Source organism: Acipenser ruthenus, chromosome 13, assembly GCF_902713425.1.
Source record: "Acipenser ruthenus chromosome 13, fAciRut3.2 maternal haplotype, whole genome shotgun sequence".
In the NCBI taxonomy this organism is placed as follows: Eukaryota; Metazoa; Chordata; class Actinopteri; order Acipenseriformes; family Acipenseridae; genus Acipenser; species Acipenser ruthenus.
In genome coordinates, this window is record NC_081201.1 from 29,485,181 (window position 1) to 29,510,355 (window position 25,175).

At 35.8% G+C, this 25,175-nt stretch overlaps 2 protein-coding genes across 31 annotated transcripts in view; both read left to right on the forward strand.

The window, feature by feature from the left end:
* LOC117417995 (disks large homolog 5-like) overlaps positions 1 to 16,096 on the forward strand; it is a 47,869-nt gene extending 31,773 nt beyond the window's left edge. For 3 of the 6 annotated variants that reach the window (XM_058985035.1, XM_058985034.1, XM_058985038.1), the window contains 18 exons: positions 329 to 509; positions 1,981 to 2,122; positions 2,929 to 3,047; positions 3,257 to 3,346; positions 3,968 to 4,136; positions 4,806 to 4,883; positions 5,886 to 6,048; positions 6,374 to 6,507; positions 6,965 to 7,171; positions 7,456 to 7,639; positions 8,192 to 8,340; positions 8,924 to 9,094; positions 9,299 to 9,495; positions 9,803 to 9,946; positions 10,298 to 10,425; positions 10,971 to 11,080; positions 13,409 to 13,518; positions 14,130 to 16,096. In XM_058985035.1, the coding sequence (XP_058841018.1) occupies positions 329 to 509; positions 1,981 to 2,122; positions 2,929 to 3,047; positions 3,257 to 3,346; positions 3,968 to 4,136; positions 4,806 to 4,883; positions 5,886 to 6,048; positions 6,374 to 6,507; positions 6,965 to 7,171; positions 7,456 to 7,639; positions 8,192 to 8,340; positions 8,924 to 9,094; positions 9,299 to 9,495; positions 9,803 to 9,946; positions 10,298 to 10,425; positions 10,971 to 11,080; positions 13,409 to 13,518; positions 14,130 to 14,233 (2,580 nt within the window). In that variant the 3' untranslated portion in view covers positions 14,234 to 16,096. The remainder of the gene's footprint in view (positions 1 to 328; positions 510 to 1,980; positions 2,123 to 2,928; positions 3,048 to 3,256; positions 3,347 to 3,967; positions 4,137 to 4,805; positions 4,884 to 5,885; positions 6,049 to 6,373; positions 6,508 to 6,964; positions 7,172 to 7,455; positions 7,640 to 8,191; positions 8,341 to 8,923; positions 9,095 to 9,298; positions 9,496 to 9,802; positions 9,947 to 10,297; positions 10,426 to 10,970; positions 11,081 to 13,408; positions 13,519 to 14,129) is intronic. The other 3 variants (XM_058985036.1, XM_034030475.3, XM_058985037.1) reach the window with 3 other exon arrangements.
* A 4,071-nt stretch (positions 16,097 to 20,167) lies between these two features.
* The window catches only part of LOC117418354 (calcium-activated potassium channel subunit alpha-1a-like), a 143,856-nt gene continuing 138,848 nt past the window's right edge, over positions 20,168 to 25,175 (forward strand). For 4 of the 25 annotated variants that reach the window (XM_058985049.1, XM_058985058.1, XM_058985053.1 and 1 more), the window contains exon 1: positions 20,174 to 21,402. In XM_058985049.1, coding sequence (XP_058841032.1) covers positions 21,133 to 21,402 — 270 coding nt within the window. In that variant the 5' untranslated portion in view covers positions 20,174 to 21,132. Of the gene's footprint in view, positions 21,403 to 25,175 lie in introns of all 25 variants that reach the window. The other 21 variants (XM_058985039.1, XM_058985046.1, XM_058985042.1 and 18 more) reach the window with 10 other exon arrangements.

Sequence of the window (25,175 nt, forward strand, 5' to 3'; positions counted from 1 at the left end):
TACAATACAATGTAATGTTCTTATAAAACAAAACTGTTATTTAGTTCGCACTGACACACAACCTTTTAACAAAGTTGCTGGAATGTTTAAAATGAGTTGCAATGTTGCTACAAGGTTGTGTGTTAACGGCTTCTCAATGACCGCATGAAGCATGTGAAGCTAGTGATCTAATATAAACACTGGACTCAAATAATCGTCTGTCTCAAATATGCGCCGGGCCTGCTGGCAAATATTGTAAATAAACGCCAGAGACGTTAAATTGAAGTTTTACGGTAGTTGTCTCTTTTTTGCTTTGGAGGTTGTGCATTAATGTGTGTTCTTGTCCCAGGAGAACTGTGAGCCTTGCCAACACTCTGACAGTTTTGGTCTTCATCCAAAGGTCCAGAATTATGCCAAAGAAGAACAACAGTCCCCAGAACCCTACGAGTGGGTGCGCTACTCTCCAAAACGCTCTCACAGGCACAGCATGGGCTTTGTTCCGGCAGTGTACAATGGGACAGTGTCAGCAAGTGAGTAATCAAATTAATTTTAGTTTGGGCGCATATTGGTACATGTAATCAAATAATCTAGCAGTGTTCAGGAATGCATTTTAAAAACACTCAAAAGGTGATTTATTTTGTAGTTCTTTGGAACAGTAATTTTGAGTCCAAAGAAAACACACCATTTAAAAAAGAACTAAATTCAAGGAAATTATACCTATTGTCACAAACAGTGTAAGGCTATAAGACGGTCAATGGCAAGCTCTTTCTCTATGTCCTCTTTAAAGATGGAACCTCTTCATTCCCTTTATCCATTTAAATGGAAGTTTTGAATTTACACTATAGACTAAGGAGAGATTTCATTCTCCATCCCTTTCCAGTACCACTAGGACAGGGATACACGACAGGAATGCAAATAAGACTCCTAATGTTTAGCAGCTGATTGTTTGGTTGCAGCAACTAAATGGATACACAATATTTTAAATTGCAAAACATTTTACTAGTGTAATTGCCTGTTTTCTTCACCTTAGTCTTGGAAAGAAACCGGGGTAGTTTATCATTTTAAATAAAAAACCAAACTGCCTTGTTTCTGAAGATTTTTCCTATATCTAATGGCAAGCTAGAGAGAAATCTATAGAGTAGCTTCCCTATTTCTGCAGCTCCAGGGAGTTCCCCACTGCAAAGTTTTAAGTGCTACAGCCTGGTATCTTTTGAAGCAAAACATATAAGCATAAGCAATATATAAACTTCACCAGTTTACACCTGGGATTGTCATGCTGTAAAATAGCCCCCAAGGCTGTACTTGTACCTTTTCATTCTAAACAGAAACAATTAAAAGCAGGGGTTCAATAAGGAACATGTAAAATGGAAAGGTCAGGTTAAAAAATGAATAACACAATTCCAGTGTGATTTACAGGACTGCCCTTGCGAACTAATCATTTTGTATGTGGTGTATTTTTAATGAAGGATTATTATTATTATTATTATTATTATTATTATTATTATTATTATTCAGGTTAAGTTGTAAATTTGCTTAGAACATTTATCACCAGCATCAGCTGGTTAAACGCCTGCATTAAAGCCAGCAATGTTCAAATGTAGTTTGTCATATTCATGAATACTGACACTATGATAATACCTAGTCTATTTAATCTGTATGTAATTGTTCACTGCACAAGGCTGTTTTCAATTTAGGCACTGCATGCTTTGACCCTAAAAGCAATATATATATATATATATATATATATATATATATATATATATATATATATATATATATATTATAATGTCCACTCCAAGCTCTGGCAATAGAGAATCTAAATACAAAGTTTATAGTACATTTTATAATGATAGATTCTCACATACAGGAACACAATGGACATCATTTGTACGAGGCATATCGAGTTGCAGAGTGACCTGCTTGTATTGAATTGTTGAGATGTTTGCTAAATGCAGGATGTTAAATCTTCGACATGTCGTTTTGTTGTTTTTTTTTGTGCAGACACTGCATCCCGAAGTTTGGCACCTTGCCCAGCAGTAACTGCTGTCATGAGAAATCCAGTTTACACTGCCTGGAGTCACCGAGTTCACAGTAATAACTGCCCTGTAGCCACCCAAATCTGCCATCAGCGTTCTCACCCCAGGTAGGCAAGGAGGTAAAACCACTACAGTGGTTCATGTTCAGCATTCTCACCCCAGGTAGGCAAGGAGGTAAAACTACTACAGTGGTTAATGTTGCTTGTAGAAAATGTATTCGAGGGCGACAAATCAGCATTTCATGCCCTGCTTTTTAAAAAGGCATTTATATGGTTGGGATTGACCTGTAGTTAAATTTTAAATGCAGAACCTATCTTTTTTTCATACTTCCTTAATACTTTTGTATTTGTTAAGCTTGCAATAAGTTACTTATGATGTACCCACTCTGTTATCTAAAACTATAGGACTGATATTGTGATTCTTGTTGCTTTCTATTTAAATTAAAACAAGTGTCATTTTAAAACTGGGGAGCTTTTGTCAAATACTCCTTTTTAAAGGGATAAAAACCCAAGGTTTTATAAATAAATAATAATAATTTGCAAATATTGCAATTTTTTGTGACTTTAGTTATTTAGAGTTTCTTTTAACATTGAATCTTGTCTCTTCAACCTGCCACCACTCCCTGTGTGCTAGGTATTATAGCTCTACCGAAACATTGGACTCCCTTTGTTGCACATAGCACATGTCAGCTAGGATCTGGATACATATTGCATAGGGAGTGAATCTGCAATGTTATGACAGGATAAATGGGCTTCACTCAATTCAAAGTGAAAATTAATTAATTCTGAAAAAATAACTTGTCAAAAAATAAGGGTCCTTAGTTATTCCCCCTTTTAACTTCAATACATTATGTGTTTTTTTTCTTTAAATTATATATTACTGGTTATAATTGTCTGTGCATTTTTAAATTTAGTCCACAACATCAAGGTCGGTTAAGCTTAGACCTTAGTCAGAAACGCTCCAGTGATTTTTCTGAAGCATCGAGAAGCAGATCACATGGAACAAATTCCCTACCTTCCAGTGCTCGACTGGGTGAGTGCTTTCAAATTAATTTTATTTATTTATTTATTTATAACTGTAGAATAAAGTTGTTAATTTTATTTTCAAAACTGTTTTTTAAAGTACATAAACTGCTGAAATAGTTCTGTCATATAGATCTGTTTTAATGAAACTGCTTTGTGTCGGCATATATTGTAGTCAAAAACTAAATAGCACGACCATGTTTTTTTCTACCTGAGCAGGTTCATCTAACACCTTGCAATATAGAACAGAGCGGATTAAAATCCCGTCAACACCTCGATATCCAAGGTCAATGCTTGGATCTGACAGAGGTAAGCTTATCTTCAGTGCTTCCTTCGAAATGAGGAACTGACATTGATACAGTTTGAAGTGAAAAATATCAGTTTTATGAAGTAGTTCCTGGAAATTTTTACTAAATGCTATTTTATTTAAGTTTTGGGTGATTCTAGAGTCAGGCAATGACCCTTGGCCTGAATAAAGTTACACAGCTACAAGTAAAGAAGACAGAAGTTGGTTAATCGATTTTTAAGTGTATATTGAAGAGTCTCTTCCCTCTCCAGAGATGTGAACGATGCTTGAACTTTGCCTAGTCTTGCCTTGCAGGACAAAACCTGGACTCTATGCCAAATTTAAGTCTCCATTGTTTAAAGTATGTATTAATGGGAAAAGAAAAGTTACTTAAGGCGATATATTTAGCATTCCACTTGTGGCTTTGGATAAGTAAATATGTGCCCTATCCAAGTTTTAACTAACATTTTTGGACCAACAGCATATTCCATAACTACCATACTATAAACAGTCTTTAAGTAACTCAAAGCTTTATGAATAGGATCATACTGGACTAAATTAATATCAGTGTTCCACACTGGTGTGATGAGCTTTACAGGTTGTTGAATAATTGTCTTTTCATCTAGCCCCTTCTTCCTTTGCAGGATCTCTATCACATTCAGAATGCAGCAGCCCCAGTCTGATAACTCCTCCACAGTCCCCACTAAACCTGGAAACCTCATCATTTGCCAGCAGCCAATCACAAAGCTCTATTTCTACTTTACCTAGAATATCTATTAGTCCTGTGCCAATGGGAGAGCACAGGAAGGATAGGTATGGCATTTCATTAATAACCTAATTTACACCGTTAACACAAAGCTTAAATCTTAAATATATTCCCTTGAAGTTGTGAACAAAAATAATGTGTTTTTCCTCAGCAATAGTAAAATTGAGCTAAAACATTGTACATGTATTATTGACCATTAAGTCCCTGTTTAGTAGTGTTGCATAAATGTAAAGAAATACATGACATTCTTATGAAGAGCAGTCAATACTTTTTTTAAAAATTTTTCTTTAACAGTAATATTACCCAATCGAAAATCATGATCAAACCTAGAAGAAACTAAGGGGTTGATTTGATTCAACCTGTACTCTACCACGATAAACCATTGCACGATTACATTACAGAATGTTACAGTAGCAGGGATTTGGACTCCCCCTATATTACATCAGCCACCTGTTTTATAGGGTAATCATGGGATAACCATGGATAGGTGAATGGTTGAATCTAGATTTCCTAGTGCTGTAAAATGCTCCAATAAAATCCAGTTATTGAATATCTTTTTAAAGCGTTTTTTTCTGGTTTCTTACATTTTCTTCAGACTTTTTCTGTTTATGATTTTCTGAACTTCTCTCTCTTTCTTGAAATCTCTACACAATTTCATTTTCTGTTGCTGTTTTCTTTCTATCTCTGTTCTTTGTTTACTCTTCTAAATCTTTCAGATATCTGTTCCGTAATAGATCCTTTCTGAGAATCCCTCTGGCTCCTAGGCCTAGGTTCTCATCACTAAGGAGTTTGAGGTTTGTCCTTTGCAAGTAATTATAAAGGGCATGTCACAAAAGTAATACAGATAGATGTGCTTGTTTAATGTATGTAAAATAATTATGAACGTCATATTTTGTAATGCAAGATGCTTGTTTGTTGAACATGCATCATTTAAATTCTTTATCTTCAACTAAAGCACATAGCTTTTAACAAACTCTCCTGTCCGTGGCTCTGTTCTGGTCCCCTAAATTGATGTTTATAGACAATTACTAGAATGATAATAATAAAAAATATTAATAAACCCCATCTAATTGTAATAAAAAATACCTATGCTTTAAGTTGTTAAATTTAAAAAAAACAGATTCAAGTCTGTATTAAACTACCATTGGTACATGCCTCTTGTGTTTCAGATTTTTATATAGATTTTCTTTTTAAATTAGAAAATGCATTCTATAGGGACACATATATACAGTATATATAACTGTCTCATTTGTATTTGTGTGTGTGTAATGGTGCTGGCCTGCAGGGTATTTGTTTCTTATTTGTGGCCTTTAATCATGTAGGCATTGGCATAAGTCCAGAATCGGTATACCAAAAGCCTGGAAGCTAGTGGGCAGTTTGCTGTTGTATCTCCTGAATGTAACCCTTTTATTAATTGCATGTAGCTGCACAGTGGTTCACCTGGCTAGAAAGCAATGTGGAATTATTATTTTCTGTCTTGGTCTATAACATGTATGATGTGTGTGTTGTTGGAGTTGGATTGGAAAAGTCAAATGAAACCTGTTTTTCACCGGTGTAAAACAATGGCTTGTGGATATTGTGTTCCTAATGCTGGTTTTCAAAATGTAGTCCGTAATAAAATATTGTAACTGTTTGCGCAGAAAATTGGGTTTTGTATTAACAGCATCATGTTTCTTAAATACATTTTGTTCCCAATACATGCATGGAGCTATTTCCTTATATGTTGCTTGTCGGAAAACAAATTGAATTGAAAGGTTTTCCCAATTGTATTTTTGACTTAATTTTTTTTTTTGTAGACCTTACTTGGAAGAACCACGTAATGTAATTGTACACAAAGGGGCAGAACCTTTGGGGATTTCCATTGTGGGTGTGGAGAATGGTGGCATCTTTGTATCCAAGGTAACCAGTGGAAGCATTGCTCACCAGGCTGGCCTTGAATATGGGGACCAGTTGCTGGAGGTATGTTTTTTTAAATGTATTTAGGTTTTTAATTGAAGGTTTGGCAAAATACAATAGGGGTGGGGTGGGGGGGGGTGGGGTAGTGATTAGTAAGGATTTACTCGAGTCTTTTAACTATTTGTTTGAAAAGAGAAAAATCACTTATCTTTAATATTAATATCTTTATTTTTATATAGCACCTTTAATAGTGGACTACCATCACAAAGCGCTTTACTTACAACTCATTTTAAATGCTTTTAAAGTGGGGGAAGACTCAAGACAATGTCACTATTAATTTCTACAGTACAATGTGTTCAGCCTCAATGTATTGTCTATTTTTCCTCAGTATAATGGCATTAACCTGAGGAGTGCCACGGAGCAACAAGCCCGGTTGATCATTGGGCAGCAGTGCGATACCATCACTATCTTGGCTCAGTACAACCCACACATGTATCAGTTGGGCAACCACTCACGATCAAGGTTATCTTTTAATATATTGACATACATTTGTAATGAAGTACATGTGCTTATTTTTTACAGTATATTTAAAATTCAACATACATATTATAGGAAGATAGAGATATTATATATTTCAGACCTTCTCAGAATGTATTTTAAAAAAAAAGAAAGTGTCTTAACAATGGTACCATAGTTATCTGCAGTGTCTCCCTTATGACCTATATTTGGCCTTATTTGAATGAATGGGTGTTTTTAGCACCTTCCCCTCAATATACAAATATAGTTTGGAGTATTGACTCAAGTTGTTTTCTTAGGTGTCTAGTTGCTTTGTTTTGTTTTTATGTGGTCTGTTTCAAACTATATTGAAAATCTCTTAATGGAACAATTTTAGTAGATTCTGTATTTTGTAGTTCTAATTTGGGTGAATAGCAAACATTAGAAAAATCCTAACTTCCTGTTCAATTTTGAAATGTGCTAGTTCTCGCCTGGAGCCAATCAGCAATCATTCTACTCACCATGGCAGTGGAGCAGCAACCCCAGACAATCATTCTACTCCCCATGGCAGTGGAGCAGCAACCCCAGACAATCATTCCGTTATTGATACAGTGAGTGAGCAGGACGAAGGGACGGTGACCCCTCCTTCTAAACAAACCACCCCAACTACCAGCCCTTGCAACTCCATCAGGTCAGAAACTACATTCAGATTAATGCATTTAAAAAAGACTAGTTGTATAGATACTGAATCAGTCTGTATAATTGTAATCTGTTAATTACAATTAGTAATTGCAATAAATTCTGTGACATTCAACATCTTTTTATAATAAAAGAAATATATTGGACTACTACATTTCATAAGTTTTACTTTTGCTTGCATCTGTCAGAATGTGACTTTTCTTTGCCTGTGGGTAGATACATGATCTGTCATTTTACCATTTAGATTCATCAGTGTTCTTTGTTCTATTGCTGCAGAATGTCAATGGATGCAACAAAAAAGTTTCCGGAACCACGAACTGTCATCATTAGAAAAACCCAGGTGGAGCTTGGAATCCAGATCTGTGGTGGAAACCTGTACGGCATTTTTGTGGAAAAGCTGGAAGATGATAGTCCGGCAAAAAGTCCTGGTGGGCTCATGCCAGGAGACATGATCCTGGAGGTGAATAGAGAACAAATGCTATGCAAAAGCACTGCTTTATATTAAACATCAGAAACCATAGCAGACTGTGTTTTTCACAGCGATTGGTCATTAACTGCTGGACATCATTCATAATTTTTTGCTTTATGCAATCAAATTTGACTTGTTGCTTATTTGGGGGGTAGGGGGTAGGGTGTAGGGTGTAGTCACAAACCCTTAAGAAGATCTCCAATAATGGGCCCAGCTTCAAAGTGTCCTTGTGTTTTGTGGCCATCATACACAGTACTGTGCAAACACACAGGAAGTGGACAATTTATTCAAAACTGTTTTGAAAGATGTGTCACGTTTTGTTATCAGAGTCAAATTAATGATTTTATTAACCTTTTTATTGCTACTGCATTATTTTCCACAGGTTAAACAAATGCCACTCCTTTGTTGAAAATCTTGAGTTGCAGTATTTGAAAACTATTTTCTATATAAAGGTTGCAGGACGTAATGCAAAACACTACTATAAACATTAATTTGGCAAATTTTTATTTTTAATATGTTTAAATTGTGTTTTATCTCTTTCAGTATGGTTCAGTCTACATGAAAAATAAAACGGCTGAAGAGGCTTACCTTGAAATGTTGAAACCAGCGGAATCAATCACGATGAAAGTTAAGTACCGGATTGATGAGTTCATGAGGATCAAAGATACCCCTGGAGATGGATTCTTCATCAGGTGTGTGTGTATATATATCTCTATCTATCACAAAACATTATAGTAACAAAATCAACACATTCTCAATGCCTATTAATTAGTAGATTTGTTTGACATATGTACAGCACTTTCAGATGGTGTCTATTTAAGGTGCTAAATAAACCCAAACTGTATTGTTCTGTATTTTAATACACTGATGTTCTTTAACCCCCTGCTGGGGATATCGTGGAAACATGTGTGTCACACTTCAGAGGTGTGCATGTATGTAGAGAGTACCACTTAAGGACACAATAATGAAAATTATCACGATCTGGTGGTACAAGATAATGCTGAGTTACTGTCTTAAACTTTCATACACATTTCCATTTGACGTCACATTTGCAAACCATTCCATCATATGTGACATTCCCCTTAGAGTATGCTACCAGGGATTCTTTGGCTTTGTTCACCAAAATATAAGTTTTTAGTTTTGTATTCATAACTGTGGCAAGGGACTGTACTGCGTGTTACTAAAATACTTTGTATTGTTGCTATATATTAATACTAACTACACATATATAAATATGACCAGCATACTGATACACTGATGCTTTCCCTCCTGCAGAGCACTTTATGATAGGGTGGCGGAGATGGAACAAGATTTAAGTTTTAAGAAGGATGACATTCTATATGTTGATGACACTCTTCCCAAGGGGAATTTTGGCTTTTGGATGGCCTGGCAGCTGGACGAAAATGCACAAAAACTTGAAAGAGGGCAAGTTCCCAGTAAATACATGTAAGTATTCATTGTTATACCTTACAATGAGTGATTTAACAAATGTTTTTTATTGAGGATTGATTTTCATTTTTCTTTTATTTGATGTATTTGCCCAATTTTAAAATTCTTTAAAATACCCTATTCATTACCTGTAGGCATTGCAGATCTCTCTTGGAGTCTGCTCTGAAAGATAAGGTTTGTTTGTTTGCTCTCTGTTTAAAGGATGGACCAGGAGCTCTACAGGAGACATAGCATGTCAGAAATGAAAGATGAAAATGGCTCCAGTAAGACATTATCAGCAGCTGCTCGAAGATCATTTTTTCGAAGAAAACATAAACACAAGCGAAGTGGTTCCAAAGATGGAAAGGATTTATTAGCTCTTGATGCCATAAGCACAGATTCAATTCCATTCTTGGAGGGTTAGTGATCCTAATTGAATCTTCTATGTTTACAAATCATGCATGTATTTCACAAAGTAAACCCAAGAGTGCAAGAATATTGCTCTACATGCATGAGGATGTACACAATCTTCGTCAGTCTGTTAATCACATAATCCCAGATGCTGTACAATAAAACAAAATGCTTGGATTATTACGGTGCCGCCAGATTTCGCTTCCTATTTAATTGATTAAAACACTTGACTTTTAAACTTTTTGGTTTCCCTTTTTGGTTAACAACATGTCGTGCAGACCTACATTCAATTCTTTTTTTAATGTTTACTTCCAGATTGTGTGAGTCGGGCCTATCAGAGGGTAAAGAAAGTTGAGTGTACATCCCCAAGACCTGTGCTTATCCTGGGACCTTTAGTGGATGCTGTAAAGGACATGTTGGTTAAAGATTCCCCAGGGAAATTTTGTCGATGCCCACTTGGTGAGTTCTGTTGTTGTTGTTGTTGTTGTTGTTGTTGTTGTTGTTGTTGTTGTTTTATTATTATTTTGTGTGGATATAAACTTTCAGTGTGTTGAAAGGAGACAAACTATGCATGTTCAATACTGTTTTGTTGTCAAATTCTCTATATGCCTAGTTACAGTATTGGAAATTATGATGTCATACCAGTAGAACTTTAGGATATTCATTCTAAACTGTCAATATTATTAGTTATATTTTACTTTTTAGGCTGCTTCTTTCACTTTTAATATGGATATTCTGTTTTATATATTCAAATGCTAAATGTGTATTTTTAATATGATTATGTATCCCTTTCTCCTTCCAAAAATGTAGAAGTTATGAAAGCTTCTCAACAAGCAATAGAACGGGGTGTTAAAGATTGCCTGTTCATTGACTACAAGAGGAGGAGTGGCCATTTTGATGTGACAACTGTAGCATCTATTAAGGAAATAACTGAGAAGGTATCTTGAGTTCTGTGGTGTCCTTGGGTTGAGCCGTGTTGACAATATCGTCAGCTCTCCAGTAATACCAACTTTTCTCCAGAAATATATATTTTTACACTACAAATGCATTTTGCCACCATTAGTATTGATTACTCATGCTTCATGGTCAGTTTGAGATCTCTTTTAAAGTATAAAAAAACGTGCCCCCGCATTTGTACATTCTAACAAAAACAGTGTTGTCCTCTTACTCTAGGGGTACATGAGAGTAAAAAGTAACTCCATTATATGTAGTGGGTGTGATGGCACCTGTCCTTTTAAAAACTGATCCATCTTCTCAAGAAATTTCACTTGATCTGCTTGTCTGCCCTAGGAATGTTTATTTTAGGGAGGATATTATATTAAGTGGTCTTAAACTTCTTTTTTTTAATTTATTTTTACTGTATGCTACTGTTTATCAAACCAGATATATTGAAATAACTACATTTTCCTGTATTCTTACACTCATTACACGCAGAACAGAAGTACAGTTGTGTTTTCATGTGGTTGTTGTTTTTTCTTCATAGGATTGTCACTGTTTGCTTGACATTGCACCTCACGCCATTGAACGACTTCACAGCGTTCACATTTACCCAATCGTCATTTTCATTCGGTACAAAAATGCAAAGCAAATAAAGTAAGTAGCTATGTCTTTCTGTATCCAGTCTTTTTAATAGAAAACTGTTGAAAAGATGACAAAAAATGTTATTCATGAGTAAACCCAGTACTAAGAGTCCATATTTTCAGGCAGTTTTTAAAGCTAGCTTGTACTTGATGGAGGGGAATGGAAGTATTTATTTACCATTTTTCTCTTTCTTGATGGTTTCACTCGGTGGCAAAACACTGCAGGTGTAGAGGCCCTGTTGTCCTGTCAGCAATACATCACACTTCCTTTGCATATTCTAAGCTTTGTCTCTGTATGTGTGCTGAAAGATTATCTGTAGTTCCACTTGTAATTACCAGAATATCGTGGCAGCACGGAGCTGTTGATGATGCTTGTTGTGTATGCCTTTGCTAAAAGTAGCTTGATTTGACAGAACAGCTAGCATAACGGGTTTATCAGAAACAAATTTGGATCCAGTGAACTCTGCAAAATGGATTTGTCAGTGTGTGTAGAATACTATTATTATTATTTCTTAGCAGACACCCTTATCCAGGGATACTTACAATTGTTACAAGATATCACATTATTTTTACATACAATTCCCCATTTATACAGTTGGGTTTTTACTGGAGCAATCTAGGTAAAGTACCTTGCTCAAGGGTACAGCAGCAGTGTCCTCCACCTGGGATTGAACCCACGACCCTCCGGTCAAGAGTCCAGATCCCTAACCACTACTCCACACTGCTGCCCCTGCTGCCACTGCTACACTGCTACTTAAGCTATACTATAAGCCCTCCTCATACCGGATGAGAGATGAGCAAGTTTCTGTCACACCAGACACGACAATAATGAATTTCTTATCCATTGCTGTTTCCACGTGAACGATACGGACTCCTGGTTTCTGACTGGTTAGTTCCAAAACAACCAAACAATTTCCAAATGTTCTCCCTCACTTTGCACCGCGCTAGTGTGATTGTTCCCATTGAGATCAGTATTTGATCTTTTTTTCGCTCACTTGCATCCTGTGTGTAAAGTGTTGTAAAGTGTTTTTATATATATATATATTTTTATTACAGTTGAAAGAACTGTGTGTGAATGTTAAATGCTAATGATATGTAAGGACATGTTTATATGTCTTTTTAAATGTTTGGAATGTTGATGCCATCTCTGCACATGTGTTGCAATAAAAGTTCATTGCTCTTAAAGGTAAAAGCTGCAGTGCCACAATCATGTTAAAAATGTCATTATTTGGTGTCTGTTTACTGCATTGTTCCATTATTTTGCATTCTGTGTGCACTCAATTGTATTCTGCCTTGTTGAATAGTTTGCAATTCCCCAAAGGTAAGTTCAACTGAATGGGACAAGCTTCTACACCCCTATAACCTGATGTTTGGAATGAAAGCATTTTATTGTTACACTGATAACATTTTACCAGAAACCTCTACAGACATTTTCTTAATATTTTAATATATTTTAAAATGTGCATGCGGTACTTCAACATTTATTTAAAATATATAGTACAATTGTATATACATGAATATTTTTATAATGTCCATTTGTAAGCATTCTAGATACAGTCACCTGTTTTGGCCATTACAGGATCATTCAGGTTACGTGAAGGTAGATCAGAAACGGAGCACGCTTTGGCAGTTTAATTTATTGAGACTAGAAGATTACGGAAACACCAATTGAAACCCACTCCTTCACTAAAGCCATCCATATTGATGCAACACTGATTTGTTTGTGGAATATGCATGACTGACACTAAGCCAGCATCATGATAAGCTGAGTGCCAGCTGTCCTTTCGACTTTCAGGCGTTTAATTTCGCTACTGCCTTTAGTGGGTGGTTGCAAAGAGAATTTGTCTTTATTGGTACATTCCCTCAATTAGCATCACCTATAAAGGTCTTCCTCCAATATTACTCTGTCCTTTTTGTTGGTTGTAATAGAGAGATTCCAGTGTATTTGATCTCATACTGTTAAACACATTTTCTCTCATATTTTAAAGTGTTCTCAATCACGGATAGAATGGCTTCCAGAAACAAGCCTAATTCGGCCCACAACAGCTTTACCGCTGCCCACTTACACCTTTTGACAGCTATTTTTGTTATGCAACTCTAAATACCGGTAGCTGTTTGTTTATTTGAAAAAAGGAAAAACTAAATGCGTAAGAAAATAAGTTGCATACAGTGTTATTGTATTATGATGTAAGGCATACATTTAAAAAAATTAAAACTTGGGATAACAGAAATTTAAAATAATGATATGTTATTGATACTGATATTGTGTGGAGCCACCCAAGGCTACTAAAGACAGCTTGAGTCATCTTTATCAACCCTGTTTTTTTCTTTTTCACAACAGGGAACAAAAGGATCCAATATTTCTGAGGGATAAAGTCTCTCAAAAACATTCCAAGGAACAGTTTGAGATTGCACAGAAGACAGAACAAGAGTACAGCAAATTCTTTACAGGTATTTCAATTGTTTGTTTGTTTGTTTGTTTATTTTGAGAAATAGTTGAGAAATACTTGTTAACCAAACATTTAATAAAGAACTTTCTCTTGGTCCTAATAGGTACATGATCATTGCATGCTAATTGTGTTGCTGACAATGACATGGCTGCCATATTGAGGTCATGTGACTTTTGAAGCTGCAGCGAGGCAGTGCACCGAATTGTCTTTTTGGTACATCGCTGTATTCTTTGTTGTGAATACCAGTGTTGTCCAGCAAAAATGAGCCCTTTCATTTCTGTATTGCTTTAATCTCTGGCTATATAAATGAAAAGCACACGCTTTCACATACAGTTAGTGCACAGTTCTATTCTATGATTCTCTCAGTTCAATTACAGGTGGTGTTGGTGAACCTTAACCATATCAGTTCCAAATTCTTTTAACCTTTGACCATATTATTCAAGCTGTTGTCTTTTCTTGCCCTATAATTTTCCAGCTAGAATGGGTGTACACAATATATATTTAGATATGTCGGGGACCTTCATACCTCAAATTCCCAGCACGTCAAGCTTTTTTGCAAAACATATATCGTTGAGTTGGGTTTTAGTAATTCTTGATGCTTTTAACCCCCAGGTATTGTCCAGGGTGGCAGCTTGTCCTACATTTGCACTCAGATCAAGACTATTGTCGATCAAGAACAAAACAAAGTCCTGTGGATTCCAGCTGGGTCTTTCTAGAACTTTGAAGCCGAGTCACTGACGTGTGCAATGTTGCAAAGGAGAATGACATCTACATGATTATACAAAATTGATGCACAAACAAAAAACAAAAAAAAACTAAATGAAGGGGTATGGTACACTGAAAGATGTATGTCAGTTACAAACCATTCACTTCTGTATGCATCCTAATAAAAATGGTGTAACATGTAACATAGACTGACAATGAAACTTCAACTTGGGAATATGATTGGTACAGTACTTTTTTTAATTCTCCATTTCTAAGGACATTTGAAATTAGCGATGCTGCAGGAAAAGGACACACGTTTACATTTTTTTTTCGGAGTATTATTATTTTGTGTTTACTTGAATGTGTTTTATTTTTCCTTTCCCCTACCCCCATCTTCTGACTACAACAGCCCTCCTGAAGTTGAAAAATGTTATGTTTTAAGCATGACAACAGGGTAGCTTGAATCATTTTGAGTACCTTTGAAAATTGAGTGCACTCCTGTACAGGGCAGACCACTGTGTGTTTTATAAACTTGCCTGTCAAATGTTTTCCCTTATGGATCTAATATTTAAACTTCATAATATATCAGATCTTAATGTATAATAAGTAATAAACTAATAACTAGGTTATTGGGTGTAGTAGTGAGCTCTTAGCTGGGCCTAGCATGCTGTTTTGTCACTTAAAAATGTATCTATTTAAAAAGTCATCCTGGTGCAATTTTGCAGGGTAAATCTTAAGCTTGGTGTCTTTTTTTATTAATATTTTTTTTAAAATAAATGCAAGCACGATGCACGGTAATTGTTGTGTGGCCACTGTTAATAAACAGTTATTAATTCAATCTTCAATGCAATGCTTTTATATATAGGAAATATAGAGTTCTATAGATACACATATATATATATATATATATATATATATATATATATATATATATATATATATATATATATATTTGTGCCAAACTCCAGTATGTCATATTTGTTTTGCTTTTGTTTTGCACTTGTAAATCTGTGTGCCTTTTACACAGAGTTGCATTTAGTTCTCCAAGAATTGTTGGTGTTATATATTAGGTACTGTAGTTATACTGTACAAGCAAGTGAAAATTTAGCTATATCAAAGTGATCACTCCTAACATTTCATTCATTGCCAGGCTTGTAATTGCCTTTTATTCTTACCTTAATTGAAGAAAGTAGATTGCTGCTTCTTTGCATTCTTCAACAAAAAAGGGATGTTTTCTTGCACAGTTTTTTCAAAGGAAAATTGACTGTTGGGTTGAGAATTTGGAATTTTGTAGTTTTAAAAGTAAATGTAATGTTTAAAATGAATACATTGCTCGGTTGTTGGCCTATGATTTCATGTGGGGAACAACATCATTTTTAATAGGTGTGGTTGAATTTAAGATGAAACTGTTGAAACAGACAGGTACTGTTCTAATTGGGATTTTCTTTATTAAAAAAAGAGAATTATGATTTGTATCAAATGTGAAGTAACTGATTAATATGAGAATAAAAGTCAATTTTTTTTCTGTACCACAAAATATATGTAATATTTTAGTTGTGTTTTTTTCCTTTCTTTGGCTGGGGTTACCTCCCACACTGTACTTGTTTATTCCGAGATTTAAATCATTTATGTATTATTTTTTAACTGTCATGACTGCACATAAATTAACCATTTTAACTACATGCAAGATTGCCTTGGTGTACCTCTGAAAATATTTGTATGGAAGCTTATAAAATGACACATGCCTATTTTCCCCCCAAAACTAACTTTTATGAGTTATTTTTTTAGACTGTTTTATTGGGTTCCTTAATAATCTCAACAGTTTCTGGTATTCAAAACTTTCAAAAATAAAAGTACTTGGAGTTATAAAACTATTACATATTTACACTGTGTGTTTGTGTGTGTGTATATCTATCTATCTATCTATCTATCTATCTATCTATCTATCTATCCATCCATCCTTGGGTCTGAAAGGGTTAAGAGCAACCCTATATGAACAATTTAAAAGTGTATGTCATTTAAAAAAAAAACAAGCCCAGTATATATATTGTAAATATAAATCATTTGCAATTGGGGGTGGGGGGGTCAGTCTATAAATCTGTTTTTACTCACAGTAGACAAAATATAGACTACAGTACTATTTCAGGAAGTTTATTGTTTGGGTAGTTGGTGACAAGAAAACTGTAAATACTGTCTTCAATGAAGAAAAAAAAAAAAAAAAGCTGTTTTTTTTCCTGTTTCAGGCAATTGCCGTACTGGACAACACAAGACTAACCTTTTATTATTACTGAGGTATCCTGTAGTGTAATGGCATGATGGGCACTGTAGGTACTGGTATGGCCTTTGAGCAATTGTGTTAATGCAGTCCAGGTAGAATACAGTTCATGTAACTCATACTAAATCTAATATATTACTTTAATATTTTTAGCATATTATCTTTGCAATAAATAAGTGGGTAATCCCTCATGTATTTACATGTCAAGTAATAAGCAGCTGTTCAATCAGACAAGGACAGTAATATTTTGAAGCAGTGGAAGTTGACGGCCTTGCGTAGCTTTGTGTGTGGGTGGAAGGAAATTCTCTGGAGAAGGGGACTCAGCAGGGAAGTGTTGAAGGCGAAGATCAGAGGCACACAATGGAACACAGACGGTTATTGGGCAGGATGGATGGATGGCAGTATAACTGCAGTAAAGCATGTGGCAACAGAACAGATTAATAATTGAAGACTGTCAAACATGTGTCTGCTAGTCCTGGAACATGAGAAGACACTGACTTGAGAAGATAGCTGTGTCATCCAGGAGGTATAAATGTTTGAACAGCAGCCGTGTCAAAACATACAAGATGTCGTCAAAATTGTGAAAATGCCTGTGAGATTTTTCTAAAATGATAGATTATCTAAAACTGGAATTAAAGGACTTGTTTACAATTGTATTGGGCTAATATTTTATTCAAGACCACAAAAAGTTAGACTGGAATTGTGTTATACAACTTATCAATAATAAAGGTGCTACAGATTTTTAAAAAAATCTTTCTGGAATTGTATGCTTTATTTGCACTGTAGAACAATCTAAACTATTTTTTTTTTTAAATCAATAAATCACCTTGTACCACTTGTGCCTGCACTAGACCAGGCTATATGTTCAAATCCCAGCTCAGCCACTGACTCATTGTGTGACCCTGAGCAAGTCACTTAACCTCCTTGTGCTCCATCTTTCGGGTGAGACGTTGTAAGTGACTCTGCAACTGATGAATAGTTCACACACCCTAGTCTCGTATCTTGTAAAGCGCTTTGTGATGGTGGTCCGCTATGAAAGGCGCTATATAAAATAAAGATTGTTGTTTTAATACATACTCTGTAATTGTATTTGTTCGGCCTGGGTGTTTAGTTTGCAGTACAATGATCAAATTCAACAGGTGTAAAAGATTTTGATCGCTGCTGTATTACATTTGCACATGAGCAAACGTTGTGTTTGTTCTGCATACTTCACGTGAACGTACTGGCCCTTTTTCTATCTAGTTTATCAAGGTAGTGAAGCCTAATAAGTTGCTTTAAGAACTGTTACCAGGTAAGGATTCTAACATTTTGTATTTGGATATAATTACAGTTCTCTATACTTAAATACGTAAATGAGTGTGTCTGGTGACACTTGCTGTAGATGGTTAAGCATTTGTTTTATAACTTGAATTTGTTATTTATTTTATATTTTACAAATAAGATGTTGCATAAACAATGCCCCTCCAAGTAAATGGCTGTATTGGCTTTACATTTATCTTAAATTGCAATGTTTTTTATAATAATAATAATAATAATAATAATAATAGATTAGAAGTTTATTTGGTTCCATAAAAAATGTTAATATTGTTGCTGTGGCTGAGCAAGAGCTGTCTGTACATAGTGTGGGTGGCAGGGATGGGGTTAATTCTTGTCTGCCAAAAAATGTGAGACTGTGGCTGTTTTTAAGGAATAATTGGTATTAATTAGGAACAGCCACATCCTTTAAAAAGAGAGCCCAAAGCTCCATTAGGGAGATGACCAAGGAGCGGGTAACAGGGAGGTTTAAAGACAGATGTTCCTGTATTTTTATTTAAAGGATTTGCTGTTTCATTTTGTGTTCCATTATTATTATGTTTTTTAACCTTTTTATTTTGGCTTGGTGAACTATCTATGTTTTTGTTAATAAGTTGATTTAAGAAAAAATAAACTTGCAGCTCTTAAATCCTGAGTCTCCTTTCTGCCTCCTGACGACCATAGACACCTGGCCACTCTACCACACATGGTGTCCTGTGTGGGATAAACAGTGCCACCAGAGACAGTCAGGCCAGAAGGAGTACTGCATGGATTTTTTTTATTTTTTATATATATTATTATTTTGCTGGGGATTTTTTTTCTTTCTTTTTTTGTTAAATATGGACAACTGGATCTGTGGGAACTGCGACCAGCCCATCATCCCACTCACTTTGGGTTGCGAGGACCCCCTTAGTGGCCTTGAGGAGTGAGGATGGTGCCTTGCATGTGGTGAGTTCGGGCACAAGGTGGAATGCTGCCCCCTCCAAGAGGAAGATGAGAAGCTGTCTGCCCAGAAAAGGGGGGAACCAAAGTGTCCAACGCCCAGAAGGGGGGAGCCTGAAAGTCCGGCACCCAAGAGGGGGAAGCCGGAGCGTCCACAATTCAAAAGGGGGAAGCCCACGTCTCCAGCGCCCAAGAGGGGGGAGGCCGAGCATCCACAACCTAAGAGGGGTAAGGCAGCATCTCCAGCATCCATGAAGGGGAAGCCCACGTGTCCAGAGCCCAAGAAAGGGAAGCACCAGTCTCCAGTGACCGAGGGAGAGCCACACCAATCTCCAGTGACCGAGGGAGAGCCACACCAGGTTCCAGAGACAGAGGGAGACTACCTGTTGCTCCAGCCTCCACTGCCAGAGGGAGACTACCCATTGCTCCCACCTGCACCACCACAGGGAGACTACCCATTGCTCCCACCTCCAGCGTGAGAGAGAGAAGCCCTGCTGCGATTGTAATATGAAATACATATATAAAATATTATTTTAGATTACACATGTTATTGTTTGTGCTCTGCAGTACAATCCATCAGCAGAACATAAAAGGCCTTTCGTGACATACAGTATTTTTAACGTTATATTGTACCACAATAGCCTACTGTGTACACTAATTCTGCTATAGTAAAAATACAGCTGACACATACTTTAAATTGTGTATGTCGTTACTCGCACCTGTGATTTATACGTAATATTATTTGAATATAATAATACTGAATTCCCTAGTTCAAAGATAAAAAGGAAAAGACCCCCCATCCCCCATCTTCTATGTGAATTCTTTGCAGCAGCAACAGGCGTATCAGCAGGCAGCTTTTACTACAGCCTGTAAATCAGATGTCTTATTTACATTCTGCAGTAGCAATATGTCTCTTTATAGCTCTGCGCCAAACTAGATATTCACCTTCTTCATGATCGAAATCGCAGATTCTTATGTCTTAATATTTTCAGAAAATGACAGGCTTGTCTGTGTAATCCCAAAATTAAACAATAGAAAATGTAAATATGCCAAAAGCTCTTTTTATTCTTTTTTGTCCTTATATTTTACGTTTCAATGTTAATTTAAATTTTACTGCGTGTTGCAATTATCTAAACAATGAAATGTTTGGTAAACACTATTCAACAGGTTACTAAGTTTAAGTTTGGACAAATCTTGCTTCCTTTTTGTGGGTGGAGTGTTGACAGTGTGTTCTTTTCATTGTCTGCCTTTCAGGAAAATACTGACATTGCATGCAGTACCATATTAGTCTAAATGTCTATGTCTTTAAACGCTGTTGATTGCGTATAATGTTAGCATTCATGCAACTTACATGTAACTATAAGACTGAAATTATGTTTGCAAAAATTATAGAAAATTGTCATAACTGTTTAAGATCATATTAATGGCTGGATACCTAAAACGGCGTTACTGCAGCTTTAAAAAATGGGAAGCCTGGCAACGACATACTTTGTATTCCAGTCACCGAGATCTGCTGTAAGGTAGGATCTAGAATGAAAAACACGTGTTGAAAATAAATCGCCTTATACTGAACCACGAATCACAAATAGAGAACAAATGACAAACTGCACGGCAGGTTGCGTCGTTTATGAATAAAATCCAAACGCATAATTCATTCTTATATTATAGCAACAGTGCCTTGTTGGAACAAAACATCCAGATAATCTGTTCATCTTTATTATTTTAGCTTGACTCCGCCTTCCTACCTGCAAATCTCCCTTGCAATCTTTTTAGCAGATCTGACAGCAGCTATCAGCTGTGCGCACAATAGAGGCGGAAGGGATTGAATGGGACCGGCGACAGCGACCAAAGAGCAGTGATAATTGTTCGGGAAAGAAATAGAAACAGTTTAAACCACGACTACTGCAACGAGCTGGAGAAAACTAAAAGAGAAGAGCTCTCTACACACCTGCAAACCCTTAAGACGCAAAAGGAGAACATTGATTACCGTTTTAAGGCGATTGGTTCCTTAGATTAAAAAAAAAAAAAAAAAAGATAGGTCGCAAGCAAGCAACCGATTCAAGTACATTGTGGCAACATTCATTGTACAGCGACAACGGCATCAAAATGAAGAACTCTATGTCTATGGAAATATTCTTAAAGATTTGGAAAATGGCTAATTTTAGATAAATGAAAAATATAGGCATCGTTAAGGACGAGTTTAATGCGTTTTGCAGAAGGAGACGGACAAGCAATCTGTTTTGATGTTTCGTTCTCCTGTGCGTCACAGGGTTTAGGGAAAATCGATTTGCAGAAGAAATTGGGGTAACAGAATAGCTGTGAAGGGAAACCAGGATTTCCAAGGAGCATGGCTGATGGTTGGGTTTGGGGGCACTGGCAGGAGCCCTCCAATGCCCCTGGATGCTAGCTATCACAGATAGCAACATTTCCGAAGGCATCAACAGCATTATATTAATGAGTAAAAGTATAAAGTCGGACTCCGTCTATATATCCAAGATGGGTGCAGTTATCATCTCTGGAGACGTGCACTGCGATACTAGCAATGGCCAACGTATGTGGTGGGCTTTCCTCGCTTCATCCATGGTTACTTTCTTCGGGGGTCTCTTTATCATTCTCCTCTGGAGGACCCTCAAGTACCTGTGGACTGTTTGCTGTCACTGCAATGCCAAGGTAATTTGAAAACATAATTCAAATGTTATTTTCGGTGCTAGGTTTCTCAATGTACAATTATGCAATTTGTAATAGTATACAAGGGATTGTGTACTGTTTTGTTGATGGCTTTCCTTTTTCTTTGATGTTGGGAAATACACGTTTCTCTGTGACACGTGATCTGGTGGGTTTGCATTTTGCAACCCTGTAGCAGTGGGTAAGGTACTTTTTTATTTGTATCTGAGATGCGCAATTCACTAGGAACGATAATATTGTGCATATTTATGTGACATCCCCCTCCCTCGTACAAAAACATAATTTCTATTGGCATCACGTCTCACCATTGAGAACGCCTCTGCCTCTCGGTGTTGAGTCATACAGGATACAGTATTCTTATTTCACAGTGTTACATGGATACAAGGGGCTACATTAATTTTATATTAACAGTTTTTTTTTATTATGACTTGGAGACATGAACTTTTTCAGCTGTGATTATCATCATTTAAAATTATTATTTTTTTTTTTACATCGAGTTATGCATTTGCAATTAATTTGCAGCATACCCGGGTATCCGATACGACTCTTCCTAGGAGCCCATTTGTTGTTCTCACAACTGGAACATCTGTTTCTGATAGCAATGGATAGATAGCCTGTATTGTGGTTGCTAGGCTGCATCTGACGTCTTTCCCCATTCTCATTTTGCAAATTAAAATTTGACTTTCAGATATTGGAATTTTAAAAGATGCAAAATATACATTCCCTTTTTCTTCTTTTTTAAAAATTGTTATAAATTAGTTGGTCATGTGTTGCATTCATGCATATCAGCTGCATTGCACAAATAGTTTATGTGAGTGACATTTCTGTATGCAATGGATGTACCCGCCCCCAGGTTTTCTCTTATTTGCACTGTACATAGATGTAGCTATTACCAAGTTCAAATACATTTTCTTTCAAACTGTTCACGTTATATGGTTGATAGTAGTTGCACATTTCTTAATGTTATATATTTTAGTGGTGTTAAAGGATTTCTTCACCATTTTTGTCAAACTTGCATAAAAAAAATATAGGCATATTTGTGAGCGTCCTAAAAAATGCTTATGCATTTCTTCATCCACTAACATTTTAAATATCTCTTACTTATACATCTGAGGTGCAATATGATGTTCATTAGGTCATACCACTTAAGTTATTATACAATTTTAATTTTAAATAAGAATAGTTATTTGTACATCATATCAAATACCTGCAGGAACCCTATATTGTGAGAGTTCAAAAGCTAACCTGGACAAACAACACACCCATTTGACATTTCTTGAAGTACCTGAAGAGAAAATTGGTGCTTTCTTAGTTCTTTTCACAAGGTCCAAAAATGTAATATCTGCATGTGCTATTTTCAATTCTTACCAGCACGTTATGGATTAAACCATTTTTTAACTTGAATTATAATTGTTTACTGTAGGAAGATTAGCAAAAATACAGAATATACCTATTTTTAATGACTTTTTTACATTTCAAGGAACTATATATATATATATATATATATATATATATATATATATATAACAAGCAGTATTCATTTTAAGCGGTGAAGGACAAAGTTAAAATGTAGTATATAGTTGCAGATTTGCAAATTAAATATACATTGCTGGCCATTTTAGACAATAGCTCGTGTCAAAAAAGAAGCAACATATAGCACAGTTGCCTTCTGAAAATGAATGACCACCCTAATACAATACTGTAATGCCAAGGTTTTATCAGCACTTGTTAAAATGTGGTTTATGGGACAGTAGTTGCTTATATTGATCTTCTGATTATTATCGAATTGTTTTCCTTAAAATATTTTGTCAGCATTGCTTTTACTCTTACAATTTTACGGCTAGTTGGTGATGGCATATTGTATGCAGTGAAAGAAAATGTGAAATGGATATCCTCTATCATTTCATTATGAAGGAGGTCATGGCAGGCGTTGTGCTGCATAAAGTTAAAAAGGTTTTCAGCTGTTGTTGTCTTTAAACTAGAGATGTCATGAGTGCTTATCTGAAGGGACATCACAGATGAAACCATAGGAGGTGGCACATGCTTGCAGCAAGCTCAAACCAGTTCAAATGTTAGACTTAATGTGTTTAAAAAAAAAAATAAAGAACTATATATATATATATATATATATATATATATATATATATATATATATACTCAAATTGCATTAATCCAAGTTCATTACAAATTTAAAACCTGTGTATTTGTATATGGACGGCGGTTGGGTTTAGAATATATTTTTCTGGTAATATATTATTTTTGTTTATTTTTAATTGTTTGGATTGTTACCTGTATGTCATAATTGTTTTACATATGCATGTGAACACACTAGTGACCTTTCTGTGTGTTTTTATGTATAATCCTCTGACCTTGACCAAGAGACATTCTCTCCTCAGCAAAATCATTAAAATTCCAAAAGTGTGTGGGGGAGGCCTTAGAAATGTGTCAGAAGTGTACTAAAGTCATATCGGTGATATATTTTATAACTTGCAGTATATGTCAAAATAAGATCAGAGAAAGAAGAGTGCCTCACTTCCCTCGAGTTTAGTGTTATTGGTTTTAGTTTTAGTTTGACATTTTCTATGGACTGCTTTGGTCTGTCTAGCATTACATAAAGCTAAACTGCAATTAGGTAGCCAAAGGCATCTGTTGGCATTCCTTTCATACTGAGTGTGCTGGAAAGTAGAGTTTATCTCTGCCTTTCACAGGGTAGTTCTAAAGTAGAGCTGAACATCACTGAATGCTTCATGAACTCCATCCCCTGCTCTAGTGTGTGCACACCCACCTACTGCCTACTCGTAAACCTGTGGGGTTCTGACTCATACTACACAGAAAGACCAATAGGCATTGCATACACTATCAAAGTACATATAGCTAACAGAATAATTTCAGTAAATGTTATCTAATATGTATTACTCATCACTCTGTAGATCTCACACTTTCCTATATTAAAGATACACATGGGCTATTATGTTAAACCTGTATTTGAGTTTTTTCAAATAACATTTGTAAATACTAAAACTGGCAATACATTGCCCTGCATTTGAGTACCAATCATTGCTTTTCCTAAGACTGATGTGTTTTTAATGTCGACTTAGTTCATGCGACCTTACAGAGTTTCCCATGTACTTTAAGAGGGTAATGGTAACATATGGTTTGTGATGACAGGAAGAGGCAAATGCTGTTTTGAAGAGATTCAGCCACACATGTGTGGCACCTCAAGTTATATTTTAGAAGGCTCTGTTATTTAGTATTTAGCATAGGGTAGAAATATGGTGACTGCATTTTTTTCCTGTGCAGACGGTGTATATGAAAAGAAATGAAACATGGAACTTGTGTTCTTGTTGCTTAAGAACATAAGGTTCATCCACATCTTCAAAGGACTCGCACCATAATGTATATGCGAAAAATAAACTAGTTAAATCTTTGACAAGCATTCTAGCAACACGTCTGTATCGTACTCTTCAGTCAGTTGTGCAGCTTCCACTCTTCGTTCTTCTGAGCAGTCATGATTGAGCTTTTGCAATGTTTGTTTATTGAAACTGTCCTGTTTCCAGGTGAAAGTGTAATCTCTCTACACTTGTCACACAAAACACACACACACACACATACACACACACACACACACATATATATATATATAAATATAAAAAATACAGTACAGGCACAAATTATGGAAACAACAAATGATTTACATCAAGACTAGGGGTGGGGATTGTATTGCGCATTTTTCCTTACTCAGACCACTTACTAAATAC